The following is a 22,184-nucleotide window of genomic DNA, read 5'->3' as shown; positions in this document are numbered from 1 at the left end:
TGTTTTTGAGATAGTCTCCTTAAGGGAAGCACAAATAGGATGAGGGCTTAGGGGATTGGCTGGCCAGTGGAAATGGAACAGAGTTGCATAATTCTACTGTTATTCAATGTGAGAGAGAGAGAGAGAGAGAGAGAGAGAGAGAGAGAGAGAGAGAGAGAGAGAGAGAGAGAGAGAGAGAGAGAGAGAGAGAGAGAGAGAGAGAGAGAGAGAGAGAGAGAGAGAGAGGGTGTTTGAGAGGGAGGTAGGGGCGAGGAAGGGGCAGAGAGAATGGCAGGGAGAGTGAGATATGCTGTGTATATACTGTATATTTAGAGATACAGTATACATATAGGCTAGTAAGGGATAGACAGAGTGAGAGTGAGCAAATGGGACTAGATGGCAGTAAGCACCAATAGTGTCAGCCTGGAGGTTAGTGCTGGGATCGTGTTTGTAGAAGGAGATGGGGGAGACCGGAGCAAATGTGTACTTACAAGATGATGCAGAGGGAATGAAATGGGACCATATGTGTTTGAGTTGGCAGGTGTTAAGTCAATACACCTTAGGAGATGATCCTAACTGTTTATCATGGGAGTAGTTATTTGAGAAATTGGAGAACTGCAGGAAGGACACACACACACACACACACACACACACACACACACACACACACACACACACACACACACACACACACACACACACACACACACACACACACACACACACACACACACACACACACACACACAAACAGTTTTCTTGGACCACATTCCAGACACACTGCTTTGAGCAGGTTTGATGAAGTCTATTTAACATTTAACATTACTTAGAGCTGTGATTATAAGAGTGTGATGGCTTGGCCAGTGGCAGGCATTGCCATGTTTAGAACTAGTTTACTTTTTGTCCCCCCGCCCCACCCCATCAAACATAACAATGGGAAGGAAAAAAGCATCTAAAAAGGAAAATGATAAAGCAAAAAAAATGAAACCGATCTAAAAATTCCGACTACAATAGATACAGTATATAATAGTCAGAGTGAAAAGTCAGTACGGATAGGGGAACAGGAAAGAAAGCGCAGACGCTAGGGATTGTCAGCCTAGGACTCTGGCCTTTTGTGCCGCAGTATCTACCCTGTTAAAGAGCAGGCTCTCCAGAAATGTTGACTGTTACATAATTGACATAATGTTGACATAATCTCCATTCAGTCCTTCTGTGTCATCACCCACCTATCACCATATCATATGTCCTTCTGTGGGGCAGCCATGGCCTAGTGGCTGTTTGTTGGTCATCCAATCTGGGGGTTGTAGGTCCAAATCCCACATGACCTCTCCCTACACCTCCTCGATCAATGGCTAAAGTGCCCTTGAGCAAGGCACCTAACCCCACATTGCACCAGGTTCCAACCAATAGGCCTACCCGGTAAAATAGCTGTATAGAACTGTCAGCTAAGTTTAATGTAACTTAAGTGTGTAATTTCAGGACAGTTTGGGACCTGACAGATTTTAACATGATTACTCATCATCATTACCTTCGTTTAAGATTAAACCTGTCATTTCCACAAACACGGTTGTACCACCAAACATCTGTGATGTGTGAATAGAGTTGATCTGTATTAAGTAACGCTTCACATCAAATAGCCACCTGAAACGTGAAGCCTTAGTGAATTCTGCATGCTGTTGTAACCAAATAGACCTCCATGACAACCACTGACTCCAGTAGTGATGGTTTGTCAAAGGAGACCTAGTTGCCATGGGAACCAAAAGGCTCTCGTGAGTCGTAAAAGAATGTTCTCTTGCTGATTGCTTGTTGCCGAGCAGGACAAAAAAAAGAAGCAGAAACCTTAAATGATTGAGCAGAAATGATTGAAAGACTGACCAAAAACATCCTAAATGCATTGCCCGTTTTAGTAAGCCTGTAAAAAACCTTGTTACGGTGCTGTATGGGGATATGTCATCAAGTTGTGGTAAGCCTGGGTATGAGAAAGTGGCATATCATTATTAGTATTATTATTATTATCATTATTATCATTATTATTCAACAAATGGGGGTCTGGTGTCTAGGTCGCTTCCCTTGCTGGCAATTCTACAGTGCCATGCATCCCCTGAAGTGTGATCTGGTTTGACGATATCCAGTCATTTCTGGTTTCCTTTAAATAAAAAGATGAAATTAGAAACTAAGTTATAGGGCACTGTGTGTGTTTGGCTGTACAGCACGGTACTTCCCCAGTGCCATGCTCCTTACATGTAATCCTCTTAAGTCATTTACGACACGCAACCTCCAATTAGCATCCAGTTATCAGCTCATATGGCAGACACTGTAAATGTGCCCCCTTGCCTTGTGGTATTGGCAAGGCTGCTCACAGATTTTGGAAAAAGTAATTCAAAAGCCCCCCCATCCAATACATACAATGTAATGAGAACACAATTCGGGGCCCCCTCTCTCCCTTGGCCCGGGACGACTGACCCCTTTGTCCTCCCTGTTGGCTTGCCTGGGTATTGGACACAATACAAGCACTTAAAAAGTGACTCTTGCGTCGTGGTTTTGGAAACACGGCAAGTGTCAGTGCCCCTTGCCTTGTGGTTTTGGACATGATGTATAAATCCATGTGTTATGGCTATAGGAAATACCTACCCTGGTTTTACCATCTCCTCATACTAATTTCATTCGTACAGAGGATCTGAAACTGCCGACCAGAGACACGTGGGAGGGAGAGCCGAGGGAGGGGTGAACGCCATTGAAATTTGAAAATCACGTCCTATTTTATCAGATTGTTAATGTATATTTAATGACTTTGGAAAAAGATTTTTGATGGGAGTGGTGGACTGTTGATGTTCACCTGCACGCCTCCCGCCCTCCCCCGTTGGCTGATTAGCCGGCTCACAGTATATGTTTCAGTGATAATTCAACACTTAGAGAGTCCATTTAACATCTCATAGGGTATGTTGGTGCCAGAGTACCGTCTAAGTCAGTGGTTCTCAACTGCTTTTGAATAAACGCCCCCTGTACCACATTGTAAGTCTCCAAACGCCCCCTTGACCACATTATAAGCCTGCCAACACCCCCTTAGTATTAAAAAGAGAATGGACTAATGTCCCCCACTGATAGCTAAGCACCACCCCCTCTCAGCTGAATCCTTCTCAACGACCGCCTAGGGTTCCCCAAGGCCCCTGGGGGGCTGTAGAGCCCCTGTTGAGAAAGACTACTCTAACTGTTGAATGAAAACTGCATTTGTACTGTGTTGGAACGGCAGAGCTGGTTTGGAGGTGCCACTGCAGTGCCAGTGGCTGCTGCCTGTGCTGTTGGACATGTTTTAAATCCATTAATGTCACAGGAAAACGCCATCTGTCTCTCCACTTTCACTTCAATTGGTCTCTGCGCCTTCATTTAGAATGGTAGTAAACCTCCTCCTAAGACTTGTTATTTAAGGATGTGATAATGAGTTAAAGCAAGATAAAGTATTTTATTTTTACAGTCGTAAATACATATTACCAAAATGGTTTCGGTGAGTCATCAATGAGACTTAAATTTCCCTTGTTGTGACCCCCATGATCTATAAGTAACTGCACTGTGCAAGGTTGTGAAAATGGTGTGGGTTGTGATTGTAATCTGTCTGGTGGGTCTTATCTGATATTTGGTTGAGACACAAGACAGGTGATTTCTGCTTCCCACCTCTAAGGTGAATGAAGAAGAAAAGCAACATGCTTGAGTGCTGCTCTTGCTGCTTGTCTGGACTTCTATATATCCCACCAGGCTAGATCCCAGTCTCATTCCAGCCCAGTACTGCCAAGGGCTTGTCCTCGGCTCTGCTCGGTCCTTGTGATAATCAGTTTTAAAGCAAGAGAAAGTAATACATTTTTCAAGCATACAATGAATGTTTCCTGAATGACTACGGTGAATCATCAAGTCACAAGGATGAACGACACTTTTCAATTTGCCTTGTGACCCTCCGTGGCTACTGTATGCCACAAGCAACTGGACAGAAAAGGAGGACGTAGTTTAACGTGCATCTATAATCTGGACTTTTCTATGAAACAGCCTCCTGGACTAATATCAGCCCTACAAAGGCAAAGTGCAGTAACTACGCCAACATTGAAATGGAGAAAAATGCCTTAAAAGTTTTGCTGTTTGATTGGATATTGCACATTTGACATAAAGAATTTTTATGGTGGTGACCATTTTTAGCCTAAACACAATTTTGTGTAAATATGTAGTTAGTGCACTTTGCCTTTGTAGGGCAGTACTATCCGCCCAGTGCAGCTATCCTAAGAGGTCCTAAGGGCTGAACTTGGTCCAGTGACCCCTGATACACTTGGAAAAGCAGAGCTGTGTTGTTGTTGCTGACTAGCAATGATCTAGCAGTATTTCACGGCTAAATGGGTGTGTGTGTGTGTGTGTGTCTGTGTGTGTATGTGTCTGTGTGTCTGTGTGTGTGTGTGTGTGTGTGTCTGTGTGTGTATGTGTCTGTGTGTCTGTGTGTGTGTCACAGTGTTGGTTTGCAGACCTGCTGTCCTCCTGGGACATATGGACACACACACACACACACACACACACACACACACACACACACACACACACACACACACACACACACACACACACACACACACACACACACACACACACACACACAGCCCCCCACGGCCAGACATCTCAGCTATGACTCATCAGATGCATTTGGGTCTGCTGCCATGCTGTTCTGTTCACCCTTCCGTTTGCTCTCTCTCTCTCTCTCTCTCTCTCTCTCTCTCTCTCTCTCTCTCTCTCTCTCTCTCTCTCTCTCTCTCTCTCTCTCTCTCTCTCTCTCTCTCTCTCTCTCTCTATCTATCTATCTATCTATCTTGTTTCTCTCGGCTGGCGGATTTGTTGTGTGAACTTGTTTAGAAAAGCCACATGGTTCTTAATGTATGATTGAGAGATCTTCTCCTTCAACAACGATGAACAAGAGCAGGCAGTTAAAATGATGGTTGCAAATGTAATGGAAGATAGCGTCAATGATTCTTAAAAAAAAAGTAAGTTATTAAATCTTCATCCATGGCTGTTTTCCTCTCTTTTTTCCTCCTTCCTACTCTCACATTTCCCTCTCTCTCTCTCCCTCACTTCCTTTGCCTCTCTCTAACCTTCCCTGCTTCATTTTTTGTCCTTCCCACTCCACATCCTCCCCTCTGTCTCTCTCTCTTCCTCCCTTTCTCCTTCTCTCTCTCCATTCCTCTTTCCCCTCCTCCCCGTCGGTCCCTCCCTCTCTTCTTCTCTGTCTCTTCCGTCTCTCTTTTCATCCTTCAGGGCCTCTGTGAGAGAGTGTGGCAGCGATGTCCCAGGACAAAAGTGGCTACCCAGGCATGGGGGAGTGCAACCCCCTGCACAACAACATGTACGGCCCGCCCAACCCGCCAGGCTTTGGCCCGCCGCCGCCCAACTACATGGGGGGTCCCGGAGCCCCTGGGTTCCCTCCCCAGGGAGGCTTCCCCCAACAGGGCTTCCCCCAGCAGGGATACCCGCAACCGGGCTTCCCCCAGGGTGGAGCCTACCCACAGATGCCTTACCCACAGATGCCCTACCCAGGACCCGGGTACGCACCCGGCCCACAGCAGCCCGGCTTTGGCCCCGATCCAAACGGTGAGTGCCCAGCTTTTCCTAGGGTGGCGTGGGGGCCCGATTCCAATGGTGAGTCAGTGCCTTGTCTTATTTCGGGAATGGGGTGTCAGAAATCCAGAAATCCAGCAATGAAAACAGACCCTGCCACAGCTTTCTTTCTAACATGGGTGACTTCAGTTGAGTAACTTGAGTGTTCATTGTGATCAGCTGATTTAGAGCTGGTTGGATCAAAGCTGGGTTTCTACTCTCTGAACCTGGGATTGATTCTTCTGATGGGGTGGTGGGATGTACTGAATTACAAATAGGTGTTTATTTTAGTGACTAATCCTGATTGATACAGTACTGTATGTTAGAGTTGTGAGGAGTTGAGAGGAACCAACGAATGGTCTTAATAGAAAGAGTGTTATGTCTTCGTTCTCCCAGCGAAACTTGGACCCCCTGATGGTGACGGTGAGTCTCTCCCTGGCCTTAACCCCCTCCCTTCTCTTCAATTTGAGTTTCTCAGCATTGGGCCACCCCCAAAGATGACAATGCACTGGCCTTTTTTTTAACAGCGTTGCCAAGCAACACCATTCATGACCAGCCCCATGCTTTTAAAAATGAAATGATCGCTAAGAACATTTTTCTGTCAATCGACTGATATTCTTTATGGTATGTAATTACAGTTTTGATTTTTAGCGTTGCTTAGCAGCATTGCTCATTATGTTCACCGGTGCATTGTCAGTTCAAAGGGGGCACATCATCCCCATATGTCATTGGGCCCAGTCCAAGTGGTTACCTGGAGACAGGGGTCTCCAACAGGCAGCTGAACACACATAGAGAGCCTAGAGACGGCACAATTCACACAGGAACATGGTGGGGGAAAGGTTTTACAGTATGCCCCTCTTTTATTACATTAGAGCCTATGTTTTCACATTTGCTGCGTTCAATTGTTCAGTCAGGTTGATCATTGGTTTCGACTGGCTAATTCATGTTAGACCAGAATGTCCAATGAAAATAACCATTTTGATGACGTTTTTTTAGAAGAATGTTGTCTTAACTGCTCTGTATGGTAAAGTATATCACATTCAATGGACATAAATTACTTTTTGGATAATATTAGCATATCTTTTGGCAAAGACCTTCATGTCAAGGTAGCCATTAGAGGAAGAAAGGTTGGAGACCCCTGCCTTGGAAGCTTGACTTATTATTTTGCTCTGAACGTTTTGTTTGTGAACAGTTGCTCATTCATACTTTAATTTTCTTCTCCTTCTTTCAATTAGCTTCTATCTGTTTCAAATTACACAATTTAATTTTAAGAGGAAGAGAAGGTTTCACAAGACATTCTGTTAAGCTACATGAACAGGACATGAACATCCTTTAGGACGATGTGTTAGACCAGTGGTTCCCAACCTATGGGTCGGGACCCCCCTTATGGGTCGCCAAAGATCCACAGGGGGTCGCGGAGCCCTCTTCATTTTAAGGGGTTTCGTTTCAAATATATATATAGCCCATGTTGAATAAAAGACAAAGCATTTAACTAATAAATGCATAGACACAACAAATTGTAAGTGCTACATTAAACATTTATTCTATATTTGACCAAAGACGAATTGAGGAATAAAATAACTAAAATAAGTTTTCGCAGGAAACGGAGGGCATCTTGTGACTCCGTCTCGTGCGGGCGCTCGCGTGGTTGGGTCACCAAAGCTTACAATAGTAAAAACATGGGTCCCTTAAGAAAAAGGTTGGGAACCACTGTGTTAGACTACTCTGTTAGTTACTACGTCATAGAAATACAGCATGAATATTGGTAGTAGTGCTATGTAAAGGAATAGAGGTTCGGCGTTCTGTTGAATTTATGTACTGCCTTTTATGCTTATGCCTTTTGTACTGCCTTTTATCTTCATGCTTTTGAGCAGTCCTCAGTTGATCCATATTTGACGCTGAATTCTTCTCTGAAATGTGTTTTTTTCTCTGAAGTGGAGGTGCGGTATCAGGTGCAATTCGCATAACTTAAGTTTTCAGTGTTGCCATATGTGGCCACAGCACAAACTCAGCTCTTCATCTTTTCCGATACTTTCACTGACATACATTTTCATCTATCCTTAAACTTGTGCATGTGTGTGCATGCAGGGTGTTTGGGTGCATATGTGTGTGTTGTGATATGAATAGGAAGAAGCAGTTTGGTTTTAAAGGTATCAGATCTAAGTTTCCATCAAGGAGATATACTATGAACAACGTTAGAAATAATGGGTGATTCACCATGTAGGCTTGTGATGGAGTGACCATTAGTAGGGCTGTAAGTGTGATCTTTAGGTTAGTGGTCAGAATCCCAGTTTGGAGCCCCCATACTAAGTCCTGAGTTTGAGTCACAGTGAGGCAACTTTACATCCCTTCACTACAAGTCTTATGGTGTCAATAACAGCAGGACAGGTCAGCGACGACAACAGTATGCTTATTATTCTGTGTTGTTCACCCTCTCGGTCTGGATTGTTATTCAAGTGTTCATTATAGCTTAGATTCACTGAAGCTAAAAATATAAAATCATAGGGAATGGATGGGATTAAATGTAATACTCCCCTAAGGGGTAAACTGAAGTGCCACTATACTGTAGATACACACACACACACACACACACACACACACACACACACACACACACACACACACACACACACACACACACACACACACACACACAAATTAACACCTACGCACGCACACATGCACGCAAATACACACAGCCAGACAAACATACAGCGAATAGTGAACTGGTGCCAAGTAAAAGGCAGCATACATACAGCATCATACTTGTCATTTGCAACAAGATCATTCAGTTATTTATTTGACTGATTTATTCTTTTGGTCAATAGATGCATGCACAGGGGTACAGAACAAATAAAGAGCATTTTAAAAAGTGCAAAACTGATGTCCACACGCTGAAAAACATCCTCAAGCATTTTAGTGTATTGACACACTGAGGGTTTTTTTTATTGTGTGGACTTCTTTTCTCTCAGACATGTATTATGTTTAGTATTTAGTATAGCGATCATGAAACATATCAACACATATAGCGGTACTTATGACGGAGTGAGTGTCCCCTGAATCCTCGGTTAAGAGTACTGACAGCTTTGGCCAGGCCCAGGACAAAGTCATCTGATAGGGCCCTAAACCCAGTACATACTATGCAATGAGGACCAGTGGCGGCTGGTAGTCTGTCAAACAGGGGAGGCTGTTCAATTACAATATGTCCAGAACGCAAAAATAAAGGGGGGGGGGGGATTTTGACACACATCTTACATTGGTCCTGAGCCACATATGGCCTCACACACTAAAGGACTCTTGTTGAAACAAATTTGTTAACCATTAATCATTATCCCCTTTGTAGCCTATTCATAGGGAAATGTTTTTATTATTATTATTATTATCATTAGGCCTACCTCCGCCACATAATGATGTGATTTAGTTTGCCTTCGTTGTCTTTGTTCATTACTGGGTGCACGGCTTAACTTACCACTAGAGGTCGCAAAATCTTTAATTATTTACCAGACATTGCCAACACAGTAGGAAACAAGGACTCGCCACTCACGGGACGCGAGTTTGCGAAACATAGGACGATATTGCGCCCAACCGCGTTTGGCGTCTCCGATTGGCTACAACGGCTCCCTTGTTCCTCCCCTCTGATGGCTTTCATTTGACAGCAAGAATTTCAACTCTCGCTCAAAGCAGGCTTGCAGAACAATCGTGTACAAATAATTTGGCCGATCTCTTGAAACAGACACTAAAAGTAGGGTAACAACAAACAAAAAGTAGGCTACCCAAACCATTTACCTACGATGCAGTAGGCCTACACAAATGCCGTGTCGTATTTCATTTTAGCGTGGTTTGGCTTATCTCTCTTTTTTTTTTTTTGTAAGAAAAGATTATATACAAACATTGAAAAAGCGGGGTATCGTGCACATCTTAATAAATAGAGGAAAAAAAGCCATAAATAGCCATTAAGGCAATAGTTCTTTCAGCTTTTCTGCTGTTCAGTCCTTCAAGGGATTTAAAATAAAATTTCAGTTCTTTCTTGAAACAAACAAAGGATGGGTTTCTTCCTCCCCATTTACATTTGTGAATATGGTATTTTCCCATGACTATTAACAAATTCAATATAAAAACATATGGTTCACAAATATCCTCTCTTTCAAATAAAAGTAAAATATCTTTCATACTTAAAGAAACCTGACAGGACCATACCTCACAACACAAACGCTCAACCTCAATCCAGAAAAATCTAGAGTAAAAACACTCGTAAAATAAATGACAAACAGATTCAGACATAACACCACAAAAAACACATACATCTGGGACACCTACTTTGAATCGTTGCAAAAGTGTGTTTGTGGGGTAAATTAAATGTAATATTTTAAATGAGACTTCCTTAATTTTGTTATTTAGTACATATTTATCAAGGGCAGGCCAAATCTTATCCAAATTAACATAATCAAATAAGCCATTCCAATAACTTTTACACCTTGGAGTAACAGTTTTTTGTATCATCTGTCTTAACCATTTATTATTACATTTTCTATCTCTAATGTTTACACCATTGAGAAATAGATTATAAATGTGTGGATTGGACTGCTCACTGGCTTATCTCTTGAAACAGATGTGCCAAGTCAAACAAACGTAGCCATAGCCTACCCAATGATGCAGTGAGCTCCAGTATTTGATTTCATTTTTATTTACATAACCTAGTAAATGAAAGCGTCACTAAATGTAATGTAATGTAGCCTAATCCTGCATAAACTCCTGTGTTTATACAAATGCTATATCATGTCATTTTATTATGGTTTGGCTCATCTCTTGAAACAGATGACACTCTAAGCATAAACAAAAGCAGGCCTAGCCAACGATGCAATACAAATGACGTTTCTTACAATTTCATTTTATTCACATTATCCAAACCTCGAGGTGATCTGGTAAGTTGTCCACCGAGTCCATGGCACATGTGGTAGCAAATGTAGGATTAACCTTCTATTTATTATGTCGGTAAATCCATCTGGTGGTCATATTAGGAACTGCATTCTGCATATCAATTCATCAAGGTGCTGCTACAGTGGCATCAACACAATGATGAAAGACAATGCATATTGGATTGGATTTAAACAAACTACATTTTGTGATTTTACATTTTCCTTGGTTTGCATGTTTTTAAACTGACCACATTTTGTGATTTTACATTTTCCTTGGTTTGCATGTTTTTAAACTGACCACATTTTGTGATTTTACATTTTCGTTGTTTTGCATACATTTTTGGTGTGGTTTGCTGTCACACTGGCTCATGTTGCTGTGCATCATGTTGCATTGTTTATCATGGTTTGTTTTGCTGTGCTGCTTGATTTTACATTTGCATGCTTAGATTTGATCTGCGTGATTTGAGTGTGCTGTCCTCATTATGCTCTCTGCCTGCTTGCCTCCCGGTGTCTATTTGGCACTGCAGCAGTTTCAGTATTTGAAATCTGATTTAGGCCTATACCTTGTCAAAAAAGGGAGTCCAAGGCACTCTTCTTGTGGAAAAATATTAAAAAGCTGTGGGTCTCTGCTCCCATGTTTTTAAACTTATTAGCCATGATTCAATAAAGGCTTTTTAATATTTTTCCACAAGAAGAGTGCCTTGGACTCCCTTTTTTGACAAGATATTGTTTTTTCCCCAACACCAAAGAGCACCTTCAAGATATTTTCTGAACCATTCCCTGAGCACTTCGGATTTTCTCTTCACTTGCTGATGTACACCTTGTTCCAAATATCATACATTTTCTAATGCAATATGCATTGTCTTTCATCATTGTGTTGATTTGCCATTGTAGCAGTTTCACTCCTTGAAATCTGATTTATACCTTGTTCCAAATAGGCTACTATTTAATTTTCTACAATCCAATATGCCTTGTCTGTCATCATGACACCACCTATTTTTGGTCAGGTCACAGGCAAAGTTGGTTAAAACTGAGGTACTTAGACAACAGAAAACTATCACCACAACTTCAGTGTTTCATTATAGACCTTATCAAAGTACCCATGTGTTAATGTTAGATCTACAGAAGTGGGGGTGAATTGATGTGCAGAATGCAGTTCCTAATATGACCACCAGATGGATTTACCGACATTTGCTACCACATGTGCCATGGACTCATTACCAGATCACCTCGAGGTTTGGATAATGTGAATAAAATGAAATGGTAAGAAACGTCATTTGTATTGCATCGTTGGCTAGGCCTGCTTTTGTTTATGCTTTTAGTGTCATCTGTTTCAAGAGATCAGCCAAACCATAATAAAATGACATGATACGGCATTTAACACAGGAGTTTATGCAGTTAGGATTAGGCTACATTACATTGCATTTAGCTGACGCTTTCATTTATTAGGCTATGTAAATAAAAATGAAATCAAATACTGGAGCTCACTGCATCGTTGGGTAGTCTTTGGCTACATTTGTTTGACTTGGCACATCTGTTTCAAGAGATATGCCAAACCACGCTAAAATGAAATACGACACGGCATTTGTGTAGGCCTACTGGTTTGGGTAGCCTACTTTTTGTTTGTTGTTACCCTACTTTTAGTGTCTGTTTCAAGAGATCAGCCAAATTATTTGTACACGAATGTTCTGCAAGCCTGCTTTGAGCAAGAGTTGAAATTCTTGCTGTCAAACGAAAGCCATCAGAGGGGAGGAACAAGGGAGCCGTTGTAGCCAATCGGAGACGCCAAACGCAGTTGGGCGCAATATCGTCCTATGTTTCGCAAACTCGCTGACGGGACTTGGCAGTTAACCAGTTGATAAGACACCACGAAAGCTCAAAAGAAACGGTTGTTCTTCCCTACCTTTTTCACCAAGTCAATATTAGGCAGTGCTCTGCTCTGCTCCTTGATATTCATTTTCTCCTCATAAGGACGACTGGAATTCGCCAGAATTTAATCCACAATGCTTGGCATTTTGCATAGCTCTCTAGTTTTCTTGCAAGCTAGCCCTAACGAAAAGTAGGCAACTTCAACTTTTGAATTGGGAGATTAAAAAGGATAAGGACATGCCACTATTAAGACTTTATTCGCAACACTAGTGTCACTAGGTTTACAAGAATATGTACACAAAACTGGAGTACACCGCAATGAATAGCTTCCCCACTGGTTACCACGACGAAACTTCTCAGTCAAATTAATAACATATCCGCATTTCGAAATGAAATCAACTACTGTAGCCTACTGACACGGGGTTCACCCAATCACAAGTCGGAGCTCCAGTCTCCGGTCCCTCGCCCTCCTCTCTCTTCTCCATTCACTCCCAGTGAGGCTCAGTCTCAAAATCAAAAAAATTTCACGGCAATAGCCAATGACCGTTTAGCATTTTGCCATTGAAAAATCGTACAATCCCACATGCCATTGAAGTCCATTGAGACTCGACTCGCTTGCGTTGTCATGAGCGGAAAAAAAAACTTGTGCGAGCCTCGGGATCTTATAACAGATTGGTTTCATCTCTAAGTTGAGCACATGCATTTTCTATGGAGCTGGGTCTGAAATAGCAATGTTATTAAGTTGTGTAAAGCATTAGTTTACATAGGCTACTATTCTCCGTGATTTTGGACAGGAGGCGGCGCCTCCCTTGTACTCAAAGAGGAATCGCCTCTGATGAGGACCCAGTTTCTGGGCCCCTTGTCTCCCTGAGCCTGGGACAAGTGATTCGTTCCTCCTCCTTTGTCGACTTCACTGGTCCCCTGAACGTTCTGTGAAGAGTGCTGCGAGGTCACTTACTGTCAGTCATTTAGCATGCGAAGGAAACAGCTGAGATTGCTGGCCCTCCGCTTGGAAACTTGCACGCTTGTCTTTCCACCTTAAGAGGCAGGCAGACACTGGGGCTGAAGCAGCTCCAACCAGGGTTACCAGATTGGGTGGTTTCTTCCAACCTGATTAAAAAAAGGCAGTGTTTTCTGTAAATATATGGCTATAGAATCTCAATAGAATTGTGTTCAAATTGTGCTTGATTTAGTGCCTCCAGGTGGTTTTTGAGCATTTTGTGGGCTGGAAGTCATCAGTCTTATCTGGCAACCCTGGCCCTAATGTAATGTGTCAGTCATAGGCTTAAGCTCTGCAATACCGTGGGGCTGTCCTGTCACTGCCACGGCCCTCTCGTAACCACAGCTTTCCATTACTACAGGAACATTCCTCTTGTTTGGCTTTTTCTTCCACCATTCCTTGACAATCGGCATATGCAGGGCTTAGAATAGCCCCGTTTATAATGTGGGACCTCAGCTCAGGAACCTAAGCCTAGACCTTGAGTTCCTATTGCATTTGTAAGAAAATTGTGTTTTTTCACATACTGATATAAAAATTGCAATAGAACGGTGGTTGTGTTTTATTGTGATGTTTCTCCAACAAAACAGCTACACATAGAATCATTATAATGAGTTAATAAGTACATTATAGTAGGTCTTTGTCACTTGCTGTTAATAAATTCCAAATTCTTTGCCACAATGTCTCACAGTCTGTGAATCCAGATTTAGCACTTTCAGCCTGAGGCTTTGCAGGTGTTCTTAGCATATTAACGTAGCATCGCTCCATCCCCACCACATCTGATTGGTGAGGGCGCTATGCTACGTTAGCCTTGTATGGCTAATTAAGAAAAGCTGCAGGAAGCTAGGAGCTCATCATGACAGCGGAGTAGCTAGGAGCAGTTGCAGCATGTGGCTGGGTCATGTAAGGAGAGAGGAGGAAGAAGGCAGAAGTAAACACTTCATAATGTGGTTTCTCTATGAATTGCTTTAATCTCAGATGGCAAATTGGGTTGTTTGGAATGCATTGGGGATCGGTATTCATAACCAGTGTGTGCCCCATGTTGTGCAGTAATCCAATAATCTAGCCTGGTGAACCAGCGCCACCCGCTGGACGGCAAAATGTTTAGTCTACAATTAGACATCCACATTTAGTCTGGTTTATCAGGCTACCAATAATCAGCATTTATTTATTCATCTGTGAATGTATGACTTAAATAACACCATATAAAAATTCAGGAGAGAACAGATAATAGTCACAGTTATGAGTTAGGATTTTGGTTTGTTTGGGTTCTTGCTTTGCTACTATGCGGCTGGTTTATTTTTCATTTGCTGGCTGAGATTTGCATTTTGTTGTACGTTTATTTTTCCATCCCTGACACACACACACACACACACACACACACACACACACACACACACACACACACACACACACACACACACACACACACACACACACACACACACACACACACACACACACACACACACACACACACACACACACACACACACACACACACACACACACACACACACAGCCATAAGGGCCCACATTTAGGGCAGTCATGGGTGAGCGGTTAGGGCGTCAGACTTGCATCCCAGAGGTTGCCGGTTCGACTCCCGACCCGCCAGGTTGGTGGGGGGAGTAATCAACCAGTGCTCTCCCCCATCCTCCTCCATGACTGAGATACCCTGAGCATGGTACCGTCCCACCGCACTGCTCCCCATGGGGCGCAACTGAGGGCTGCCCCCTTGCACGGGTGAGGCATAAATGCAATTTCGTTGTGTGCAGTGTGCAGTGTTCACTTGTGTGCTGTAGAGTGCTGTGTCACAATGACAATGGGAGTTGGAGTTTCCCAATTTGCTTTCACTTTTTTCATAAGTTTACCCTTTCACATCATCTTTCCTCCTCTAAACTTTCTTTTCCACTACAATTCTTCCATCCCCGCAGCCCCCATGATGGACAGCCCTGGTTACCATGGTGAGAATGGGCCTCCCTCCTACTATGGCAACGATGAGTTCACCAACTCTGGCTTTGAGGACAAGTCCATCCGCCAGGCCTTCATCAGGAAGGTGAGTGTTTTCTTGAGCACTCTTCTTAACCTGTTTTTTTTTCTTTTTTCTTTTAAGGCACCCCTTACCTGTGCACAAGCTACGCCCTCCCAACCCAAACTTCTACATTTACTCACACAAAAATTGACGTAGGCCTAGGTGATTTATTACAATGGCTCAAGGGCACTGGGTCTAGAAAGAACATGACCCAGTAGGCCGACCACAGGATCTGTTTTCACACTGTGGGAACCTATTTTGGCATTATATTACGGTACAAGAGATTGTGACACTAGTGCAGTGATTCTCAAACTGTGGACCAGGTCCCACTGGTGCGTCCTTAAGATATTCCAAGAAGGCCTTGAAATTATTTAAAAATTGAAATCATATGTATGTGTGTGTTGCTGTTGATTTTTTTGTTTTGTTTTATTGCTTATTGGGTCAGAGGTGTGCCCTGAGTATTTGTGAACATTTCAACTGGGCCCGAAGTTGGAGAAGGTTGAGAACCTCTGCAATTGTATGTTGACTGAAGATACAGATTTCACCATATGAGCACATGGCCATATGAGTCCTTGAAGTAGGACACATTTTTTTCAAGGGCTTACTCTCGTGTCTGCATGTACTATGTCACAGTACACAGTACATGCATAGTACACTCAGAGAGAGTTGATCATTGAATTATAGCATATAATGTGGTTCAGGAAGAAAGTTTTCTCTTTTTAGGCTTGAGTGAAATACAGTTGAGATGTTACAGGTTCCAATACTATACATGTCCGACAGCTTTTGTCTTAGTGTGCAGTGTGTTTTCCACAAAGTGCATTAGGGTGTCTATTGAATGTCCCTCATTGTTCACTGCACTCCCTCAATGACCCAGTCCATTGTGAGTGACTAAATTAATACGAAATGACAATAGCCTTGGCTGTGAAGAGGTCACTCGATGCTCTTTGAAATTCAGTAGGCAGTTGGGGATATTTTAGTAAAAAGGTAGAGGGCTGGAGGGCTGCGGCGTTCAAGTAGTAAAACTGGTGGTGGTTTGAAGGTGCTCTTTGGCCAAGACGTAGAAAATATCAAAAAAAGGCAGGACGCCAAGGCACTCTTCTTAGATAAAACCGCTTTATTATAAGGCTAGTTCATGTTAGAACTTAAATAATTAAAAATACTGCCACTGCCAACATGTTTCGGCCACTACAGGGCCTTCATCAGGTCGATTCACCTTGTGCCCTGATGAAGGCCCTGTAGTGGCCGAAACATGTTGGCAGTGGCAGTATTTTTAATTATTTAAGTTCTAACATGAACTAGCCTTATAATAAAGCGGTTTTATCTAAGAAGAGTGCCTTGGCGTCCTGCCTTTTTTTGGGGATATTTTAGTGTTTGACAAGGACCAGGTCTGTAATAGTTTCCCTGTGATGGTCTTAAGATTAGAGGGTTCCACCCTTAGCTCTCCCTACACCTCCATCCTATGACTGAAGTGCCCTTGAGCAAGGCTCCTAACCCTGTAGTCAATACTCTGTGAGAAAAAAATGCATGTAGTGTAATTTGTTCCATCCAGGTGTTCATGGTGCTGACAGTGTAATGTGATGTGATGTGATGTGATGTGATGTGATGTGATGTGATGTGATGTAATGTAATGCCATATACACTCTCAGAAATAAAGGTACAGAACTCATCGCTGTGGTAGTACCCTCAAGGGGAGTACCATTGCGTTGCTTGGGTGGTACCTCAAAAAAGAGGTGACAGATGCACATTGGTCGACATTGCAAGAAACTGAACGGAACTGAACTTTTTTGGGGTACCAATCAAGCGACACAATGGTACTCCCCTTGAAGGTACTGCCACAGTGATGAGTTCTGTACCTTTATTTCTGACAGTCTAGTGTAATGTGATGTAATGTAGTGTAATGTGATTGAATGTAATGTAATGCAATGCAATGTAATGTGATATAGTGTCATATAATGTAATGTGATGTAATGTGTTGTGTTTCCTGCAGGTCTTCTTGGTGCTGACGGTGCAGCTGCTGGTGACCTTCTCCTTCGTGGCCGTCTTCACCTTCCACCAGGACGCCAAGATGTTTGTGCGCCGCAACCCCTGGACGTACTACGTCTCCTACGCCATTTTCTTTGTGTCCCTCATCGTGCTCAGCTGCTGTGGAGAGTTCCGCCGCAAGCACCCCTGGAACCTGATCGCCCTGGTAACCCACCGCCTTCTTCATCCTCCTCCTCTCATCCTCCTCTTCCTCTTCCTTTCCTCCTCTCCTCTCCTCATTCTCTTCCTCCTCCTTTCCTCCTCTGTATCTTCGTCCGCCTCCTCTTCCTTCTCTTTGTTCCTCTCCTCTCCTCATCATCTTGCTCCTCTTTCTCCTCTTCCTCCCCCTCTCCTCCTCCTTTCCTCCTGTTTATCTTTTCCCTCCTCTTTGTTCTCTTCCATCCTTCTCTCCACTCTTCCCGCTCCTCCGCCTCCTCCCTTTTCCAGCTCTGGTCTGGAGTCGAGGCTAATAATCTTTCTGGATTAAAACATGTGTGAAATGGTTTGTTGCTTCTGATGTATCATAATGCGTGATGCAGCGCAAGCTTATACAGTATGCTGGGACTAGAACAGCCCTGGGCACTTACTAAGCCCCTGCGTACATACATACAGGATACTGTATGTGAAGGGTTTATTTGCAAAACAGTGTATCTCCATTTTTTGACTTTTGCATTTTATTATTGGAAATGACTGTTCAGAGGTCCTATCACCTATGTGTGAATTCTTGCTATTCAAATATTTTGAGAACATACTTTTTTTAACCTATATAAAATGCATTTTGCAATGCAATTCAATGGAATGCCCAATACAAAAGTGTCAATTTCCCAACATTCTACAAAATGGAGATACACCGTTTTGCAAATAAACCCTTCATGTGTTCTTTGTATATGTGTTGATTGTGAAACTATTGATGATGGCTGTCCTGTTTCTTCCCTCTTCCCCAGTCTATCCTGGTGTTAGCCTGTCCTACATCTACAGTATACTAGTGTATGAAACGCGGGGTTGGGGCGCCTTGAGGGCGTTTTATCTGGCCCCCGATATAATTTGAATGTTATGCAGCTTCGCATGAAATATGACATGTTTTTGTTAAGGAATCTTAGAAATTACATTAAAAGTTATATTTCAGGGGACATAGAGAAGACAGGGTCTGTTTTAAAGGTGGCTGCTTTCAATATAGGCCTTAAGTGCAGGGGGAAAACCAGCTTTGTATTCATAGTAAGGCCTTCCCTGATGTAATGTATACTGTATGTGTAATGATTGTGGGGTTCTTCTCTCTTCCCCAGTCCATCTTGACGCTGATCCTGTCCTACTTGTATACTGTACATGTGTGTATGTAATGTATGCAGGGCTCTAAATTTACTTTTTTCATCACTCGCCAAAATGGCTAGTAGATGATGGTCTTACTAGCCAACCACATACTCTGTAATGGGTCAAAGACGCTTGTAGGTTGGTATTTTCTACCAGCCAAACTAAAATTTCATTAGTATTTGACCAGTTAGCTGGTGTTAATTTAGAGCCCTGACTGTATTGACTGACTGTTTGTATTGACTGTCCCGTTTCTTCTCTCTTCTCCTTTCCACCATGACGTGTATGTGACATTATGTGTATGTGTCATGACGGTCCTGTTTCTTCTCTCTTCCCCAGTCCATCCTGACGCTGAGCCTGTCCTACATGGTGGGCATGATTGCCAGTTTCTATAACACCGACTCTGTGATCATGGCTGTTGGCATCACTGCGGTCGTCTGCTTCTCCGTGGTCGTCTTCTCCCTGCAGGTCTGATGCTCTCTCCCTGTCTCCCGCTCCCATCGCAGTTACTTTTAGATATTGAAACAGTTACCTCCGCTAGGGAGGTTATATTTTCGGTCGCGTTGGTTTGTCTGTTTGTCTGTCAGCAGGATAACTCAAAAAGTTATGCAGATATTTTGATGAAATTGTGTGGAGTTGTTGAAAATGACAAATGGAACAAGTTATTAAATTTTGAATGCAAAAATTTGTTTTTAAACATTCTTCACCCTTGTGAGATAGGGCACATTTTGAAATTCCAGTGTTCTCACTGTGTCTAGCTAACATTTCAAGTCCTTCACTATCACTTTCACTATCAAGTCCTTGGCCAGGGCTCACTTGTAAAAGAGAATTTTATTCTCAATGTGAATTTATTCCCCTGGTTAAATAAAGGTAAAATAAATTAAAAAATAAATAATTACTTATTACTTGATATATTCTAGTGAGGCGCTACTGTTGTACTTAGCTTTGTGTACGGTCTTTTTATTTACTTTATACTTTTCCTTTGCACTTTCACACAAATACATACAAACAAGATAGTACGAGTTTGTGCACACAATAGATAAGATTAGATCAGAGTTTTCATTGTCCCATAGAGATATTTGTCGATAAATCAGGTTCAGCATGTGTCAGATAGTAATTAATGTAAAAAGTACAGATAAATTGATCAAAACAAAGCAAGACATTGCAGACATAGCATCGACATTGCATAACATCACATCAGTAAAGATGTGTACAGTCTTTTGAAGTAAAGTGCCTTTTGAAGTAAAGTCCCCCCTCTCTCCTCCTCTCCCTCCTTCCATTCCTCCTCTCTCTCTCTCTCCTCCTCTCCCTCCTTCCATTCCTCCTCTCTCTCTCTCCTCCTCTCCCTCTGTCTATTCCTCTTCTCTCTCTCTCTCTCCACAACAGAGCAAGTATGACTTCACCTCATGCCGCGGCGTGCTGTTTGTGTGTCTGATCGTGCTGATGCTCTTCGCCATCCTCTGCATCTTCATCCGCCACAGGATCCTCCACATCGTCTACGCCTCGCTCGGCGCCCTGCTCTTCACCTGCGTAAGTATCCTCAAAGATTGTCTTACGGTATTTTTTTACGACTTTTGTGCCTTTATTTATGATAGAATAGTGAGAGAGAGTGATGGGGAAGGATGCAAATGACCCTGGCAGGAATTGAACATCTACTTGACTCCTAAAGGGGCTTTGCAGCAATGTGATGGCAGCTTAGAACCTCACGTCATGTATTGATTCTGGAAGAATCTCTTTATAGACGTCTTCCTTATCAATCGTCTTTGGTACCGTCATCATCGGCAGCGCACCAGGAGAGTGGAGTGAAGCCCCTCTGCAAACTTAATTCCGACAGTGTAGAACACTGCTTTGGCAACATTTTGATTCCATTTTTATTGAAATCTTGCACATCTTTTGGCTGTTGATTGCAAATTTATTTTGTCTGAGCCACTTGATAAAATCCATTGTTAATCTTTGGGTTTTAATTGGTCTCTTGTGATATGAGGGGGGTTATGCCTTTAAGGCAAATAGGATAGTGAAGACAGGTCACCCGGAAATCACCCTGTATATTGCCCGCATATGGTACAGTGTCTTAGCGCGCTGGCTACGCCACAGCACCCCCGATAAAATCCATAGTTGAATCCATATGCTACTATGCCATGTAGCATATGCCATGCTGCTGCATACAGTGTGCCGCCAACGTGAGGCCGAGCAAAATTGGCAAATTTGGAAGCGCTCTACAATCACTTGTCATTCCGTCTAACAAGCTGTGTCACCTGAAGGGATTTGCAGACATCAAGGGTGCCATTTTAAACAAACACACAGCTGTAGGCCTACCGTACGCCAACCCATCACCAGTGCTCTTTATTTTGGACACGCAGCTAATTGCTTGCAGACTGTTTGTAGAAGTAATTGGCATCTCTGGAGGAATGTTCTGTGTCTTGTGTCAGTGAAAAGCTTTTTGAAACTGACTCAAGATAGTTTAGTACCCAGTCTTGCTGTCATCATCTAGACCATACCTGTCAACTTTGAGCTCCCAAAATTCGGGAAAATTACCATATTTTAAGCCAAAATCCGGGAAATTTCCTAAAGGCCAAATTTTGACAGTCAGCGGGATGACAGAGACGGATCGGACGGTGCGTTCTACTCTGCTTTTCACAACAGCGCGCGTGCAATGACAGATCCTGTCTAAAATCCCTCAGCACACGTTTTACAGCGTGGAGAAACAATGCAATGAAAAAAAAAACAATGAAATGAGCGCAATGAGTTTCTTCTTGTTGTTTTGTCGCACAAGTTGTCTGTTCGTGCAAAACTTCGTGCTGGTACAGGTTGTGATTAGGTTAATCGCATGATTCGTTGTTCCGAGGCTGTTTTATGCGTTGTATGAACTGACCGTTTCTGAGGAAAAGAGTGGGCGCACAAGCGCTACGGAGCTCGAGGGTGACAGCTCGTATTTTCAAGGAACTTCAATTCTTGGTGGCATCTGACATACAGTCTTCTGGCAGGTAGCTTGACAAGCAAAACCCTCTGACTCTCTTTTCAAGACGGGGTGTGGCTTGTCGGACAGGGCCGTCACCGTGGGTAGCCTATGGGGGCACCTAAGTCACGCCCTCTACTTCCTGGTTCATGGGGCAGAAAGTTGCAAAAAATTGAATGGAAGTGAACGAGGCGAGTCGTGGTGGATTTGTGGTGCATAAGTGGAGGTCCAAGGTTTGGATCGTTGTCGAAAAACCACTCATTTCAAGCCCAGTAATTATTTTTTGACTCCCTCTGCCCCATGAACCAGGAAGAAGAGGGCGTGACTTAGGTGGCCCATAGGCTAGGCCTTAATACTGGACCGACGGTGTTTTTTGATAATGCGAAAAATCCGGGATATTTCCGGGAAAAGTTTCAAATTGGGGAGAAATCGGGAAATGAGTCAAAATTAGGGAGTTTCCCGGGAAATTAGGGATGGTTGACAGGTAT

General features: G+C 43.0%; 1 protein-coding gene across 2 annotated transcripts in view; it reads left to right on the top strand.

Moving 5' to 3' along the window:
• grinaa (glutamate receptor, ionotropic, N-methyl D-aspartate-associated protein 1a (glutamate binding)) overlaps nt 1–22,184 on the top strand; it is a 42,133-nt gene that overhangs the window by 11,691 nt on the left and 8,258 nt on the right. Inside the window, exons 2-7 of one of the 2 annotated variants that reach the window (XM_063185190.1) lie at nt 5,260–5,592; nt 5,995–6,021; nt 15,316–15,437; nt 17,401–17,601; nt 19,080–19,208; nt 20,127–20,270. In XM_063185190.1, the coding sequence (XP_063041260.1) occupies nt 5,286–5,592; nt 5,995–6,021; nt 15,316–15,437; nt 17,401–17,601; nt 19,080–19,208; nt 20,127–20,270 (930 nt within the window). In that variant the 5' untranslated portion in view covers nt 5,260–5,285. The remainder of the gene's footprint in view (nt 1–5,259; nt 5,593–5,994; nt 6,022–15,315; nt 15,438–17,400; nt 17,602–19,079; nt 19,209–20,126; nt 20,271–22,184) is intronic. The other variant, XM_063185191.1, reaches the window with a different exon arrangement.

This window comes from Engraulis encrasicolus, chromosome 20 (assembly GCF_034702125.1).
Source record: "Engraulis encrasicolus isolate BLACKSEA-1 chromosome 20, IST_EnEncr_1.0, whole genome shotgun sequence".
Classification (NCBI taxonomy): domain Eukaryota; kingdom Metazoa; phylum Chordata; class Actinopteri; order Clupeiformes; family Engraulidae; genus Engraulis; species Engraulis encrasicolus.
The sequence above is the reverse complement of the archived record's forward strand: the minus strand, read 5'-3'. Positions and strand labels throughout refer to the sequence as shown.